The following is a 14,139-nucleotide window of genomic DNA, read 5'->3' as shown; positions in this document are numbered from 1 at the left end:
TGATGGATCTTCACAAAATAGTCGAAGTTGGTGAAGTGAAAAATTTCCATAAAAAAAGAATTATAAAAAACTGAAAATTGGCATGCTCATGTGTATTCACCCCCTTTGCCATGAAACCCCTAAAAAGTCCTGGTGCATCCAATTACCTTAAAAGGTCACATAATTAGTGAGATGAAGTCCCCCTATCTATGTGTCACATGATCTCTCAGTATAAACACACCCTTTCTGAAAGGTCCCAGATGCTTCAACACCACTAAGCAAGAGGTATCACACCATGAAGACCAAGGAGCTCTCCAAAGAAGTCAGGGATAAAGTTGTTGAGAAGCACAAGTCAGGTTTGGGTTATAAAAAAATTTCCAAAACAAACCTGCCAAGAGAGGGCCGCCCACCAAAACTCACAGACCGGGCAAGGAGGGCATTAATCAGAGAGGCAGCACAGAGACCAAATGTAACCCTGAAGGAGTTGTAGAGTTCCACAGCAGAGACTGGAGTATGTGTCCATAGGACCACAATAAACCGTACATTTCATAGAGCTGGGCTTTATGGAAGAGTGGCCAGAAAAAAAGCCATTACTTAACGTTAAAAATAAGAAGGCATGTTTTGAGTTTGCCAAAAAGCATGTGAGTGACTCCCAAAATTTATGGAGGAAGGTGCTATGGTCAGATGAGGCTGAAATTGAACTTTTCGGCCACCAAGGAAGATGCTATGTCTGCCGCAAACCCAACACATCCCATCACCCCAAGAACAGCATCACCACAGTGAAACATGGTGGTGGCAGCATCATGCTGTGGGGATGTTTTTCAGCAGCAAGGACTGGGAAACTGGTCGAAATTGTATATTTCCCAGATTGCTGGAATTCATTTTTGTGAGAGATAAGATACTGTAAAATAGATAAAAAAAAGTGTTGCAGTTTGGCAGTAGAAAGACATAGTTACACGTTTTTGATTTATCAGGATGTGGTTTGTTGCCATTTGGGCTCATTTACCAACAATGAAAAAATGTGCCTTGGAGAGTAACCTTTGGCAAGCAGCCAGTGATGAGCATTTTTTAGCCAGCTGCAGGTAACATAGTGAAGGCAAACATTTGCCCAGTGTTGATAAATGAGCCCTATTAAATTCTATAAGAGCCTGTAGTACAATTTTAGACACTAGAGGGTCATTTACATTAACACAGGAGACACGGGTAAAGCACTAAAGGGCACAAATGCATAACCCTTAGTTATTATTTAATAAACCATCTGGGGTCTACCTGTGCTCTACACCTAGTGCTGGAACCCCCTAAGTTGAGCATCTGAATAACACCTACATGGCTCCCAACACACCTTATGAACAGCGCTGCTGAATGCAGGCAATGCTCTATTAATAGGGTGAAAGCTGGCAATTCTTAAAAAAGAAAAACTTTTCTTAGAAAAAGTTAATGATTTTTTTTATTATGTAAATACTTAAGATTTACATTCTCTCTAGAGCGATAGAGACACTACTATTCTTAGACCATTTTAGCGCAATTCTTTTTTTATTTTTGAATTATTGACATTTTTTTATTTGTACTAGCAACTGGGTAGCAGGTTGGAAGTCAATAATGGTACAAAGCGTGAGGAAAAATATTATTTCTTACCTTAATATAATATTTTATGAGAACTTTGCGCAGGTCAAATACTTGCAACATGGTTGCTGCGTTATTATCAATAACATTGTAGCCTTCCAGAATAAACCGGGTTCTTGTAACTTCCCAAGTCAGCCACCTTAAATTAAATGCTGCATTACAGGATAACATATGCGGCAAATGTCCAGGCTTGCAGCAGCAACAGTCTTCATTGTCCTCATTACCCTCAGTTATGGCTTCAACTTCTCTTTGTTGACAATATGTTCCTTCAAAAAAAAACCAAAAGTTTATTTTTCAATTAAATATAGTTCAATTTGTTAGAAAACATATAACATTTCAGTCAAATTTCTTACTAAACATAGATATAGCTTATGTAATTATAATCTGATTTGAGATATAAGTAGAGATTTTTAAAAATGGTTTAATACATTGTTTTTAAATATGAATAAATAAGTTTATTAATTAGAAAAGTATTGGAAATGCATAGTTAATGATTATTTGATATATGCACAGAAAATGTTTAAGTTGAGGTTACACACAACTTTGCATAAACTCGCAAGAAAAACAGCACTTAAGACAGCTTACAAAAAGATAAAATCTTTATTATTTTCAATACAAAAAGCAAGGCAATATTCTTTAAGGAGACATAAACGTGAAAGACTAAACAAGCTGGTCTGTAGCCAGATTAGTGAAATTAAGCAACACACTTCAAACAATATGTCTATAAAGATTCTCATTCATCCAGGTCATTATATACAGTATCTAGTAGAATTAATTTTAAAACAACTGGAGGTAATACAGTCACAGATATCCAATCACAATGGTTCCATTAGATTTATTCAGTTAGGTGTTGGCTGAAACTGACAGGTGTAAGAAGGTATGATCCAGTCACAATGGTACCATGATTCTCATTGATGCAGGTGTTAATTCTTCAATGTACATGACTGGAAGTGTTAACTGTTGTGAAACCGCCAGGGTAAGGATGCAAAGGGACTAAACTTTGCAGTGGCCCCACAGAATGTCCCAGTGGTAGACTTCATCACAGCCACAGAATTATCCATCTACAACAATAAGATACCAGTGGATGAGGCTGAAAACATCCGGTTGAAAGTATCAGCAGCCTTAGCTAATGCTAAAGTTACCCCTTCCAACCTAAGTTTGCAGGAGAAAAAGGGCTCTGACATCACTTGCCAAGGACTCAAGTGTCTCAATCCTGCCAGCGAATAAAGAAAGGTGTACAGTGGTACTGAATACATTAGACTTCCAGACCAAACTGTTCACACTGCCCAACGATTCAGATACATATGAACAACCTAAGAGGGATCTAACAAGCAGCTACAAGAAAAAAGTTATAGGCAGCTTGCAACACCTTGAGAAGGAAAAAGTCATCAGTCCAGCTTTGGACCGTCGCCTTTACCCAGGCAGAGAAGGAATACAAACATCTAAAAGGAGCTCTGAAAACTTGTGGGTAACCAGCCTTGGCCTTTATCAAAATTAAATCAAAGATAAGCAAAAAGACAAGGCCAACAGACAGAAGGGAGGAACACAGCAGGTAAAGCAACATAGTCATCCCATATGTTGCTGGAACATCAGAAAAAAAGATTTTCAGACAGAGGGCGACTTTGCCCGTCTCTGTGTCATTCCATGGCTACTAAAGCACTGTCTTGCATAAAAAATGACATTAACTTAAGGGATGAAAACATAATTTTGCCTATTTATAGGACTTTGGTAAGGCCTCACCTTGAGTATGCAGTGCAGTTTTGGGCTCCAGTCCTTAAAAAGGATATTAATGAGCTGGAGAGAGTGCAGAGGCATGCAACTAAACTGGTAAAGGGGATGAAAGATTTAAACTATAAAGTTAGACTGTCAAGTTTGGGGTTGTTCTCTCTGGAAAAAGGTGCTTGAGAGTGGGGGGATGTTCTTTTTCCCCATAAATACTATCAGCGCACCAGAGGCTACCCCTTGAGATTAGAGGAATCAGCATTGGTGGTTTTTTTATGGTGAGGGCAATAAGGTTGTGGAATGCCCTTCCGAGTGATGACAGATTCTGATGATTTCTTGAAAAAGCATAATATCTAAGGCTATTGTAATACTAAGATCTACAATTAGTAGTAATCTTGGTATATATATAGTATGGATAGGTAGGGTTGGTAGGTATTGGTAGATATAGATTTTGTATGGGTCTGTGTGTGCGCGCTGTGGTTCATTTGGTGGAATTATTGCTCCGTGAATATTTTTTACTTTGAATAAAGGACCTTTCAGCTATTGCCACCAGTGACTGGCATTGTTTTCTACAGCTAAGGTTATTGTGCATTTGCAAATGAAGTGCTTAAGCTTATATTTATGTATATTGAATGTCATCTGTGACTTAGCTGCCAAAATGCAAGTTAGTCAAGATCCTCCTGCAAGAGTGACACATATTTCTTCTGCATAAATCTGTGCTTTTCATTTTCCTGTGCCAGAGACACGCAGCTCTCTCCTCTCTGTTAAGAATGTTAAGAACTCCCCCCCCTTAGGAATGTGTGATCTGAGCCATTCAGCAGGAAGCTTCCTCATAGTCTTACAAACTGAGCATGTACACCGGTCTTGGTCTTGGTGCAGAAGCAAGGCATTATGGGAACTTTCTTTACAGCGCTCACTGTTTTTTTTCTCATGAGGCTTCTGATCATCTGAATGGGAGAAATATGGGGAGACTTAAGGGCACTATTGAGACAACTGAAGGTATGCCTGCAGCTTGAGATTAACTCTTTATTAGCCTTTCCTTCTCCTTCAATAACAGACTGAATTAAAGTGAACCTGATACAGAATCCTGTGGCACACAAATTAGAATATATGGCCAATTAGTGAATGAACCAGTGAAAAACACTCTGTAAATCGTCCTTTAGCCAGTTTACTTTTCATATATCAATTAAAGACCTGACATGAAGACCTTAGTAATAGAAGATAATGGATAAAAACTTCATACAGAATTGTGTAAAGACAGAGGTATTCAATGACACATTCTGTACTTTGCATAAAGTTCTTAGTGCAGTCTCACAAGGTTCTGTATTGGATCCAATTTTATTAATTAATTAATTACCTTAGGGGAACGTATTTTAAGTAATTTATCAGTGCTTGCAGATGCCTGCAATGTGCATAACAGTGGGACTGCATTAGAAATAATAGAGAAGGACCTAGGTTTCCTTGTAGATTATAAACTTGCCACCTCTGAAGAAGCTGCCCTCAGTGAAATGCGTCAGGTGTGACATCACTTCCGGTTGTGGCAGTGAGTGAATGCACAGGTGAAACGCATGAGAGAGGGAGATGCCGGCAGAATCCGTCTCTTTGTACTGCAAAGGTTCACTACCATGACCTGCATCATAACGCTGGAGAAAGTGACTGTTTGATATGTGCTCAGAAATCTGACATAGAAAAAGAGAACTCTGAAGTTGGTACTGATATGCTGTTTTCAAATTAGGAATTTTGTAAATTGCTAATCCCACAGGAGAGCAGAGAAGCCACATGCTGAGTTTTGTTTTTTTGGAGAAAACACTATAGCACTTTGTTTTACTTACTTTTATTTTTGGAAAAAAGCACAATAGCACCTTGTTTTGTATCATGTAATGCCCAGAGAAAGCACTATAAAACTTTGCAATAATTACTACAGCACTTTAAAACACACAGAAAAATCTGTGTATAGACTTTCTATGGTTCTGGACACACACAGAATCGGGTTTCAACACCCTGGTATTTGTACTGAGTGTTAACAATATTGCTCTAGGTTCTGTTATTTGTTTTTTTCCACAACCTGTAGTGCTGATCTGTATTTTGTCTTGAAATGCCAATCAGCAGCTGCAAGGACAAATAAGGTTCGTCATTTTTTTCCCTAAGAAAGCACTGGCACAGAACCATCTAGAATAAGCTGTGCAGTTTTGATCTCAGTGCCCAAATGGGATATACCGTATTTTTCGCCCTATAAGACGCTCCGGAATATAAGACGCACCCAATTTTAAATGAGAAAAATCTAGAAAAAAAAGATTCTGAAGCAAATACTGTAGTAAAATATTTTATATCAACTGTATAAAGTTAATTGTCTCTGGGCTCGCACATAATGAGGCTTCCCCCAGGGCCCCCCCCAAGTATCCTTCAGCTTCCCTCAGGGCCCCCCCAAGTATCCTTCAGCTTCCCCCAGGGCCCCCCCAACTATCCTTCAGTTTCCCCCAGCCCCCCCCCCCAAGTATCCTTCAGCTTCCCCCAGGCCCCCCCCAAGTATCCTTCAGCTTCCCCCAGGCCCCCCCCCCAAGTATCCTTCAGCTTCCCCCAGGCCCCCCCAAGTATCCTTCAGCTTCCCCCAGGCCCCCCCCAAGTATCCTTCAGCTTCCCCAAGGGCCCCCCCAAGTATCCTTCAGCTTCCCCCAGGGCCTCCAAGCATCCTCCAGCTCCCCCACGGCACCCACAGCATACTTCAGCTTCCCCCCCCCCGGGCCCCCAAGCACCTTCCATTTCCCCCCAGCGGCCTCCGGCTCCTGTGATGTCTTCCTCTGTGCCGCGGCTCCCAGCGGCTTCTGTGCTTTTATAAGGTTGCGCCCTGTGTGTGTGACGTCATTACGTACGGGCGCAACCTTATAAAAGAGAGTATGCGGCAGAGAGCCGCGGCACATAGAGGAAGGAGCATTCGCCGTATAAGACGCACAAACTTTTCCCCCCAAGTTTTGGGGAAGAAAAAGTGCGTCTTATATGGCGAAAAATACGGTAAGTGGATCAGAGAATTTCTTGTGGAACCATGTGGTTCCTTGGCTCTACATATACCTGTTGAGTAGTGATGGGCGAAATGTTTCTCCAAGCATGGATTCACGGCAAATTTCCGCGTTTCGCCATTGGCGGATTGTTTCGTGAAACGGATGAAAAAATTTGCTGTGCGTCCAAAAATTTTCACCCGCATCAAAAGAATAGCCGCACAACAAAAGAATAGCCGCGGGCGACAAAAGAATATATAACTAAACTTACTATTTAATGATATTTATTCTAAACCCAAATTAGAGATTCTGAAACTGTTCCATAGTTATCCATAGAAGTTATTTAGCAAACTTTTAAAATAAAATTATTGTATGTCAAAATATTATGCTTACCTCTAAACTCGAGTCCTCGGAGCTGGAATGTGACAAAGCCATTTCCAATTTCAATTAGATGAACTAATGCATTTAAATAATCAGATGTCAAAATAAAACAATCCCCAGAACTATAGTTCCCCCATCTTCCTAGGACCAGATCTCCACATAAGGACTTCTGGAGTGATCTTGTAAGATGTTCATAAAAAATAGAGTTCAGATTATTGTCATCATTGCCTAACATAAAAAAAAAATTGCCATAAATATGCAGTTCGACAACATTTTCATTACTATCACCAAAGTGGGGGGCCACACACAGGGGGGTTGCGGGCCACCAGTTAGGCAGCACTGATGTACATGAAGTCTTCTTTCCCATTGTGAAAAACTCCATGGTGGCCAGCCTACTAAATTAATTCTTTCCTTTTTTTAATATAGTTGACCTTCTTTTGAGTCTATCAAGTTCCATGTTCTTTTTGTGTACTCAATGTAACCTGTCCCTTACCACTTGATTATATAAACACCTTCTTTTAGACATTTCAGATTACATATTTACTACTCTCCAGTATAAGTTGTGCTGTAAAGTCAAATATATTAAAGGAGAAGGAAAGGTAAAAACTAAGTAAGCTTTATCAGAAAGTCTATGTAAATACAGCCATAAGCAACACAATATCATAAGAAACACAGGATTTTTTGTCTACTTTTCTGTGAACATGTTCTTGGAGTATATGACTTTCTCTCTCAGAAAGATCCTTCATACCTGAGGCCAGAGTCTGCACAGCTCTCTCCCCTCTCCTGCTCCCTCCCAGTTCGACAACATTTTCATTACTATCACCAATACATGCCAAATTATTTCATTCTGACTCACAGGACAGTGTTAATTCAATTTACTATAAACATACTTTTTGGTAAAACCCATGTGCAGCATATGTATAGTTCCATATGAGGCAGAAAATTACCAGTCCGTGACTTCAATGTAGTTGGACCTTGCACTAGATGCACTATTCTTTTTTTATTATCTTTATTATTGCTTTTAATACAAACAATACACTATACATCTCAAAATGGACCCATGACAAGAATCTAGCAGCACTGACCTGTTAGTTGACACAATCTACATCTGTTAAAACGCAACTTTTATTGATTCAAATCAGATAAAAAATGTTTGAAAAAAAACCCAGTACAGTTGCTTAGGTAAATGTGCTATTATACTTTTTTCTGTAGGCAAGACTAGAGGTTTACTTTGCTACTATTATGTCCCCAGTCTGTCATGAACTTTATAATACTGGCTGGAGTCAAAAGTTGCTGTCGCTTAAAGCAGACTATGTATAAAAAACAATGGTAACAGTGGAAAGTGTCTCAATCTTGATAAAGTCATGGCCAGAGGCCATTACAAATAATCCTCTGGTAAATGGCAATTTAGTAGAGATGCACCAAATTCAGGATATGGTTCGGGATTCAGACAAGATTCTGACTTTTTTAGCAGGATTCAGATTTGCCCAAATCCATGTGCCTTGCTGAACCAAATCCTTTAAATCACATGACTTTTTGTCACATAAACACAGAAGTTAAACATTTTTCACCAAGCACACAGACCTTTTTAACCTTTTTGTATATGGGGATGTCACGTGATGCACTCGTGAACAGAAGCTAGATAAGAGATCTTTATTCAGCAAATACTGTAGTGTCCCCTATATATACACAGAAATCATGTACATCAGTGCTGTCCAACTTCTGTGGTGCTGAGGGCCGGAATTTTTGCATCCTACATGGTGGAGGGCTGATAATGGAAGCCAGTTTTTACCACTCCCCTTTTTTTAAACCACACCCACTTGAAACTACACCCATGTTATAACATGACCATACCCATATTAATGGCGGTAGTACAGCAAAAACCTGCCATACTCTGCCTGCCCTACCCTGCCTGTGTGTGCCATACTCTGCCTGCCCTATGCTGCCTTTGTGTGCCATACTCAGCCTTCCCTACCCTGCCTGTGTGTGCCATACGTTGCCTGCCCTACCCAGCATGTGTGTGCCATACTCTGTCTGCCCTATGCTGCCTGTTTGTGCCATGCTCTGTCTGCCCTACCCTGTCTGTGTGTGCCATACTCTGCCTGCCCTACCCTGCCAGTGTGTGCCATACTCTGCCTGCCCTACCCTGTCTGTGCGTGCCATACTCTGCCTGCCCTACCCTGTCTATGCATGCCATACTCTGCCTGCCCTACACTGCCTGTGTGTGCCATACTCTTCCTGCCCTATGCTGTCTGTGTGCTGGCACTGCTCCTACAGTCTGCACAATAACTATATATTAAAAAACTTTTAATTGCAGTACCACCTCAGTATATGTTCTTTTTGTAGTGTGCAGGGTTTATTTGTGGGTTTCTACTGCACCTACAGTCTGAGGTGTGAACAGGTGAACAATGTGGGTGATTACAGTCTGAGCCTGAGGTATGAACATTGCAGAGGGTGAACAATTTAGGGATTAAAAGGTGTGAACAACACAGGGGATTACAGCTTCAATCTGAGGTGAGAACCATGTAGGGGGCCAGGTAGTCACAGCACTGATACCATTTAAAGCTTACACAAAGGTAAGCCATCAAAGCAGCCAGACAGGTGGGGGGCCACACAGAGGGGGGTTTACTGGCAGGCCGCCAGTTAGACAGCACTGCAAAGTCAAATATATTAAAGGAGAAGGAAAGGTAAAAACTAAGTAAGCTTTATCAGAAAGTCTATGTAAATACAGCCATAAGCACTCACAGAAACGCTGCACTGAGTCCTCTATCATAAGAAACACATGATTTGTTGTCTCCTTTTTTGTGAACATGTTCTTGGAGTATCTGACTTTCTCTCTGAGAAAGATCCTTCATACCTGGGGCCAGAGTCTGCACAGCTCTCTCCCCTCTCCTGCCTCCCCCCTCTCTTAGGAGTGTGTGTTCTGAGCTAAAGGCTAGAGCTGTAGCAGAAAGCTACTTAAAACTGCAGCTGTTGTCTTAAGCAAACAAAAAAAGCTTCTAGAGCTGTTTACTCAGGCATGATAAAGCTTTCTGCAGAATAAATATATTGTCCTAGGTAGCATTAATGTGGCGGATCAATTGGCAGTAAAATGCCAAAATGACTTCTCCTTTAAGTCATTCTATAAAACCTTACTAAAACTACAACAACTCTAGTTAACAAATACTACCCCAAATGTGTTAGGAATTCTGCATTCCTAACATTGTACACGTTTTAATCCCATCTATAATAAGTCTGGAAGGGTGCACCCATGCCCTGGAATTACCTGCATCCTTTTCAATTTGATTCACCAGTCTGGTATTTGAATGGTCAACTCTTTTTGTGCTGTGAATGAATCAGAAACAACACAGTTTAGTCATCAGCCAATATAATTTAAAGAAAAATAATATTAAAGTAAAAATATAAGGTTGAATACCCACCATGTTTTTATCAGATTTTAAGGTGATTTTAATGTGATGCCATCTGCAAAATGACTTTAGTCAGATTGTAGCTGTAGCAAAAATATTGTACATGTATGGGACCTGTTATCCAGAATGCTCAGGATTTGGGGTTTTCCGGATATAGGATCTCTCCATAATTTTTATCTCTATACCATAAGTCTACTAAAAAACATTTTTAAAACATTAATTAAAACCAATAGGATTGTTTTGCGTCCAATGGATGAATTATATTATAGTTAGGATTAAGTACATGGTGTGTTATTATTACAAAGAAAAATTTATAAAAAAATAATTATTTGATTAAAATGGAGTCTATGGGAGATGGACTTCTCATAATTTGGATCTTTCTGGATAATGGGTTTTCGGATAATGGATCCCATAGCTGTACCTACATTTCAAATAGAAATGATTCCAGGGATGTTTAAGTATGTCACAGTGCTGTTGTTGCCACAGGGACAAAATCTGTTCCTTATATACAGGGAGGCCCCTGGATATGAATGTTATCCTGCAGGTTACACAAATTGTTACCCTAAATGAGGCAAAGCAGGTATGTCCCTGTTTAGATGAATAAACAGCAGTGTAAAAGTTGATAGGCATTCCAAAACTAAAAGTATAAGATTCAGCCGTATGTCTGCAATTGTTTGGACATTTTCAAATATTTGTTAGGAAAAATAATTAAAGGCATTTAGATCCTAACGCCTAGTCAGTTTCAGTGAGGCCTCATGAAAATTAATTTTAAGGCTCACTCTAGGCAATATGAGCTACACTTTATCTGATTTTAGCAGTATGTTCTACTGTGTTCTTAATAAATCTTTGAGGATCACTGAAAAGTGGGCTTAATTGGCATACAGCAGAGATTCCCAACCTTTTTCACTTGTGAGCCACACTCAGATGTAAGAAGTGTTGATGAGGGGATGCCAAATAAGGACTGTGATTGGCTATTTGGTAGCCCCATGTGGACGTCTAGCCTACAGGAGGCTCTACTTGGAGTAAAACTGTGTTTCTGTGCTTCCAAAACTTGTCCCCATGCCAGAAATGTAAAAATAGCCAGCTATTTTGAGGCCAATGGGAGCAACACAAAAGCAAAACATGTTGCCCATGAGCCACTGGTTGGTGTACAGGTTTTAAAGTAATAGCGCATGAAAAATAATTTGAGTATATTCAAATTATTTAAACATTTCTAACTGATCCACAGTAACATGAATAATGTTTGTTCCCTTTAATGGCAAGACAGGTATTTACTTCTTGGGACCCTGGGTTTTCTGCTACATTAAACAGTAAATGCACAACACAAAAACAGGAAAAGACACAGTGTAGAGAGGTTGAGGTATAATTTACATTAAAAGCAAGTGTTAGATCAAAATTGCAATACATCACATATGATCATTTATAGATGCGCATGATCCTAAGAAATATATTGCTCTAGGGAAATGGTTGTTTTTCTTCCTGCTTTAAACAGCACTTCAAAGGAAACACATCAAAGTCAGTCATGAAAGACTCATACAGAAAGTGCCTTCAAGTAGATAACGGCTAGACTGGCATAAAGCAAATACCTACACTGAATTATAAACCATTTTGCTACAAATGTCAGTTCCTTACACAAGGCTGAAGGAGTCATTTTCAAGTACAGAGGAAAACTTATAATAATAATAAATAATTATGTATGCTGCATAAGTTTATTTATTTTAGCAATGGATACATAGTGCTTTATATAGGGAATTGCTACAACTATAGATACATAAGGGTTGATTCACTAAGGTGCGATAAGTGTTAAAAACACGAGATTCGCTTAAGTATTATCGCATGCATTAAGTCGCATATAGCGTGCATTAAATAGCGTGCAACCGACTGAATTAATTTTAACGCATTGCGTTAATTAGCAAATGAAAAGAATAGTAACGCATGATTCACAAAAGCGCATGAAGTGTTAAATGCTTTAATTTGCGCGCGAATGTGTGCGTTTTTTAGAGCCTAATTGGGGGAGGCGTTGTGCAGACCACATTTTTCATTTTTTGGTGGAAAAAGGCAAGATGGAGTTTGCAATGGGGTTTTTGCTCGATTTGGAGGAGGAACATCAAGTCCCCGAGCCTTCCAGAGCCTCCCTTTTTTCAGGGAATGGGGCACTTTAGAGAGCTTAAGCGAGGATGAAGTGGTCAGGCACTACAAGCTCAATAGCACGGCAATATCCAGCCTGTATGAGCTGCTTGAGCCTTTCCTGCAGCCACTGACTCGCAGAAGCAGTGCAGTTCCCGGAATGGTGAAACTGCTGTGCTCCCTGCACTTTTTGGCCACTGGCAGTTTCCAGAGGGTTGGAGGGGTTTACTTGGGGGTGTCACAGCCTACCTTTTCACGGTGCCTTGGCCAAGTCCTGGATGCCATACGCTCAGTGTCTGGGAATTTCATCTCGTTCCCCAGAAATTGGAACAAGTGGAACGCTGTGAAAAGGCAGTTTTATGGGGTAAGTGGCATCCCCAATGTGTTGGGTGCAATTGATGTTGCTCTGTCAATTGCGCACCACCAGCTTCCGTGCTCTCCCAGCGCAAATGCGCAAAATGGTGCTAGTTATGTGGTACCACGTGCGTCAATTACCGTGTGTGTGTAAATTAGCGCGCACACGACAAGTAGCGCGTGCACGTTAATTAGTGTGCGTTGCGTCAAATACCACACGGAAATAGTCTTCACAATTTAAATAACGCAAACAGCATCGCATCTAAATTAACGCACGTATACTCTTAGTGAATCGTGGGTTAAGACACGAAAAACAAGATGCGATAAAATTTAAACGCATGCTATAAATAGCACTCATTTTAACGCGCCTTAGTGAATCAACCCTATAGATACTACATGGTGCACGGCAGACAGGGGGCCCAGACCATGATGTCTGCCCTAGCCATTTCTTCTCCTGCTTGGGCCACTTCTGTAAACTAGTGGCCGGGCTATGGGGGACTGTGTGCAGGCCCCCTGAAGATTTTTGCGGGGGTTGGGTGGTGGGAGGAGTCTGTTCATGTTATGCTACTGTAATAGATATATAGCTTAAAAATGCCACTGCATAACAGATACATATAGCCTAAAAAAGCCCTATTTGTCAGCTTTTGGTTCAGATAATGATAAAGAATCGAGCTGAATCGACCGTGCTGGCAGCACCATGGTAATGAAAATAAATGTTATTTACTTAATACATAAAACTGAAAATAATACAAACTCTGTAGGAAATGGAAAAAATAGTTTTACGTTAATTTGGAAATCCAAACCACATTCCTCTGAAAATTCAGTTTATTTACAAAAAAGGTAGATCTGTCAAGATACTTACTTGTAGTTCTTCTCCCAGAATTTAACTGGTCTCACGTATGATGCAATAAAAATGACACTGCCTAGAAATGGGCTCAGTGGAGTAGAAAATATTGAAGTGGCAAAGATTTGCAGGAACAGCATAGCAGAGTCTGAAAGGTTTATGGGTTAAGATGGTTCATTTAACATCAACAAGGAAATTTTGTCTATAAATTATTTTCCCACAAACTTTCCACAAACTTCATTCACCTTTTGTTGTGTGAATTGCAATCTCTCTTAGTAAAAGACAATACAAGTTAACAAATATACCAAAGCATGAATATGTATGGCATGTTTCCAAAAAGAGAAGATTTTCAGTGCAATAATTATTCTCTTACTTACATGTCTCTAATTAATAGAATGCTACTTCTACTTGGTTAGCGTATAGTTTACCCATTGCAACTTTAAAATAGCAGAAACATCCCCACATATAAATTACATAGTTACATAGGGTAAAAAAAGACCAGAGTCCATCAAGTTCAACCCATCCAAGTAAACCCAGCGCACACAACCCACACCTACCAATCTGTACACTCACATACATAAACTATATATACAACCACTAATACTAAATGTAGATATTAGTATCACAATAGCCTTGGATATTCTGATTGTTCAAGAACTCATCTAGGCCCTTCTTAAAGGCATTAACAGAATCTGCCATTACCACATCT

The 14,139-nt window shown here is 39.9% G+C and overlaps 1 protein-coding gene across 3 annotated transcripts in view; it reads right to left on the bottom strand.

The window, feature by feature from the left end:
- pcnx2 (pecanex 2) overlaps positions 1-14,139 on the bottom strand; it is a 141,582-nt gene that overhangs the window by 22,077 nt on the left and 105,366 nt on the right. For all 3 annotated transcript variants that reach the window (XM_031902350.1, XM_031902349.1, XM_031902351.1), the window contains 4 exons: positions 13,449-13,578; positions 9,964-10,022; positions 6,711-6,926; positions 1,615-1,868 (listed from right to left, as the gene is read on the bottom strand). In XM_031902350.1, coding sequence (XP_031758210.1) covers positions 1,615-1,868; positions 6,711-6,926; positions 9,964-10,022; positions 13,449-13,578 — 659 coding nt within the window. The remainder of the gene's footprint in view (positions 1-1,614; positions 1,869-6,710; positions 6,927-9,963; positions 10,023-13,448; positions 13,579-14,139) is intronic.

Source organism: Xenopus tropicalis, chromosome 5 (genome assembly GCF_000004195.4).
Source record: "Xenopus tropicalis strain Nigerian chromosome 5, UCB_Xtro_10.0, whole genome shotgun sequence".
NCBI classification, from domain to species: Eukaryota; Metazoa; Chordata; class Amphibia; order Anura; family Pipidae; genus Xenopus; species Xenopus tropicalis.
This window is presented reverse-complemented; position numbering and strand designations above follow the sequence as displayed.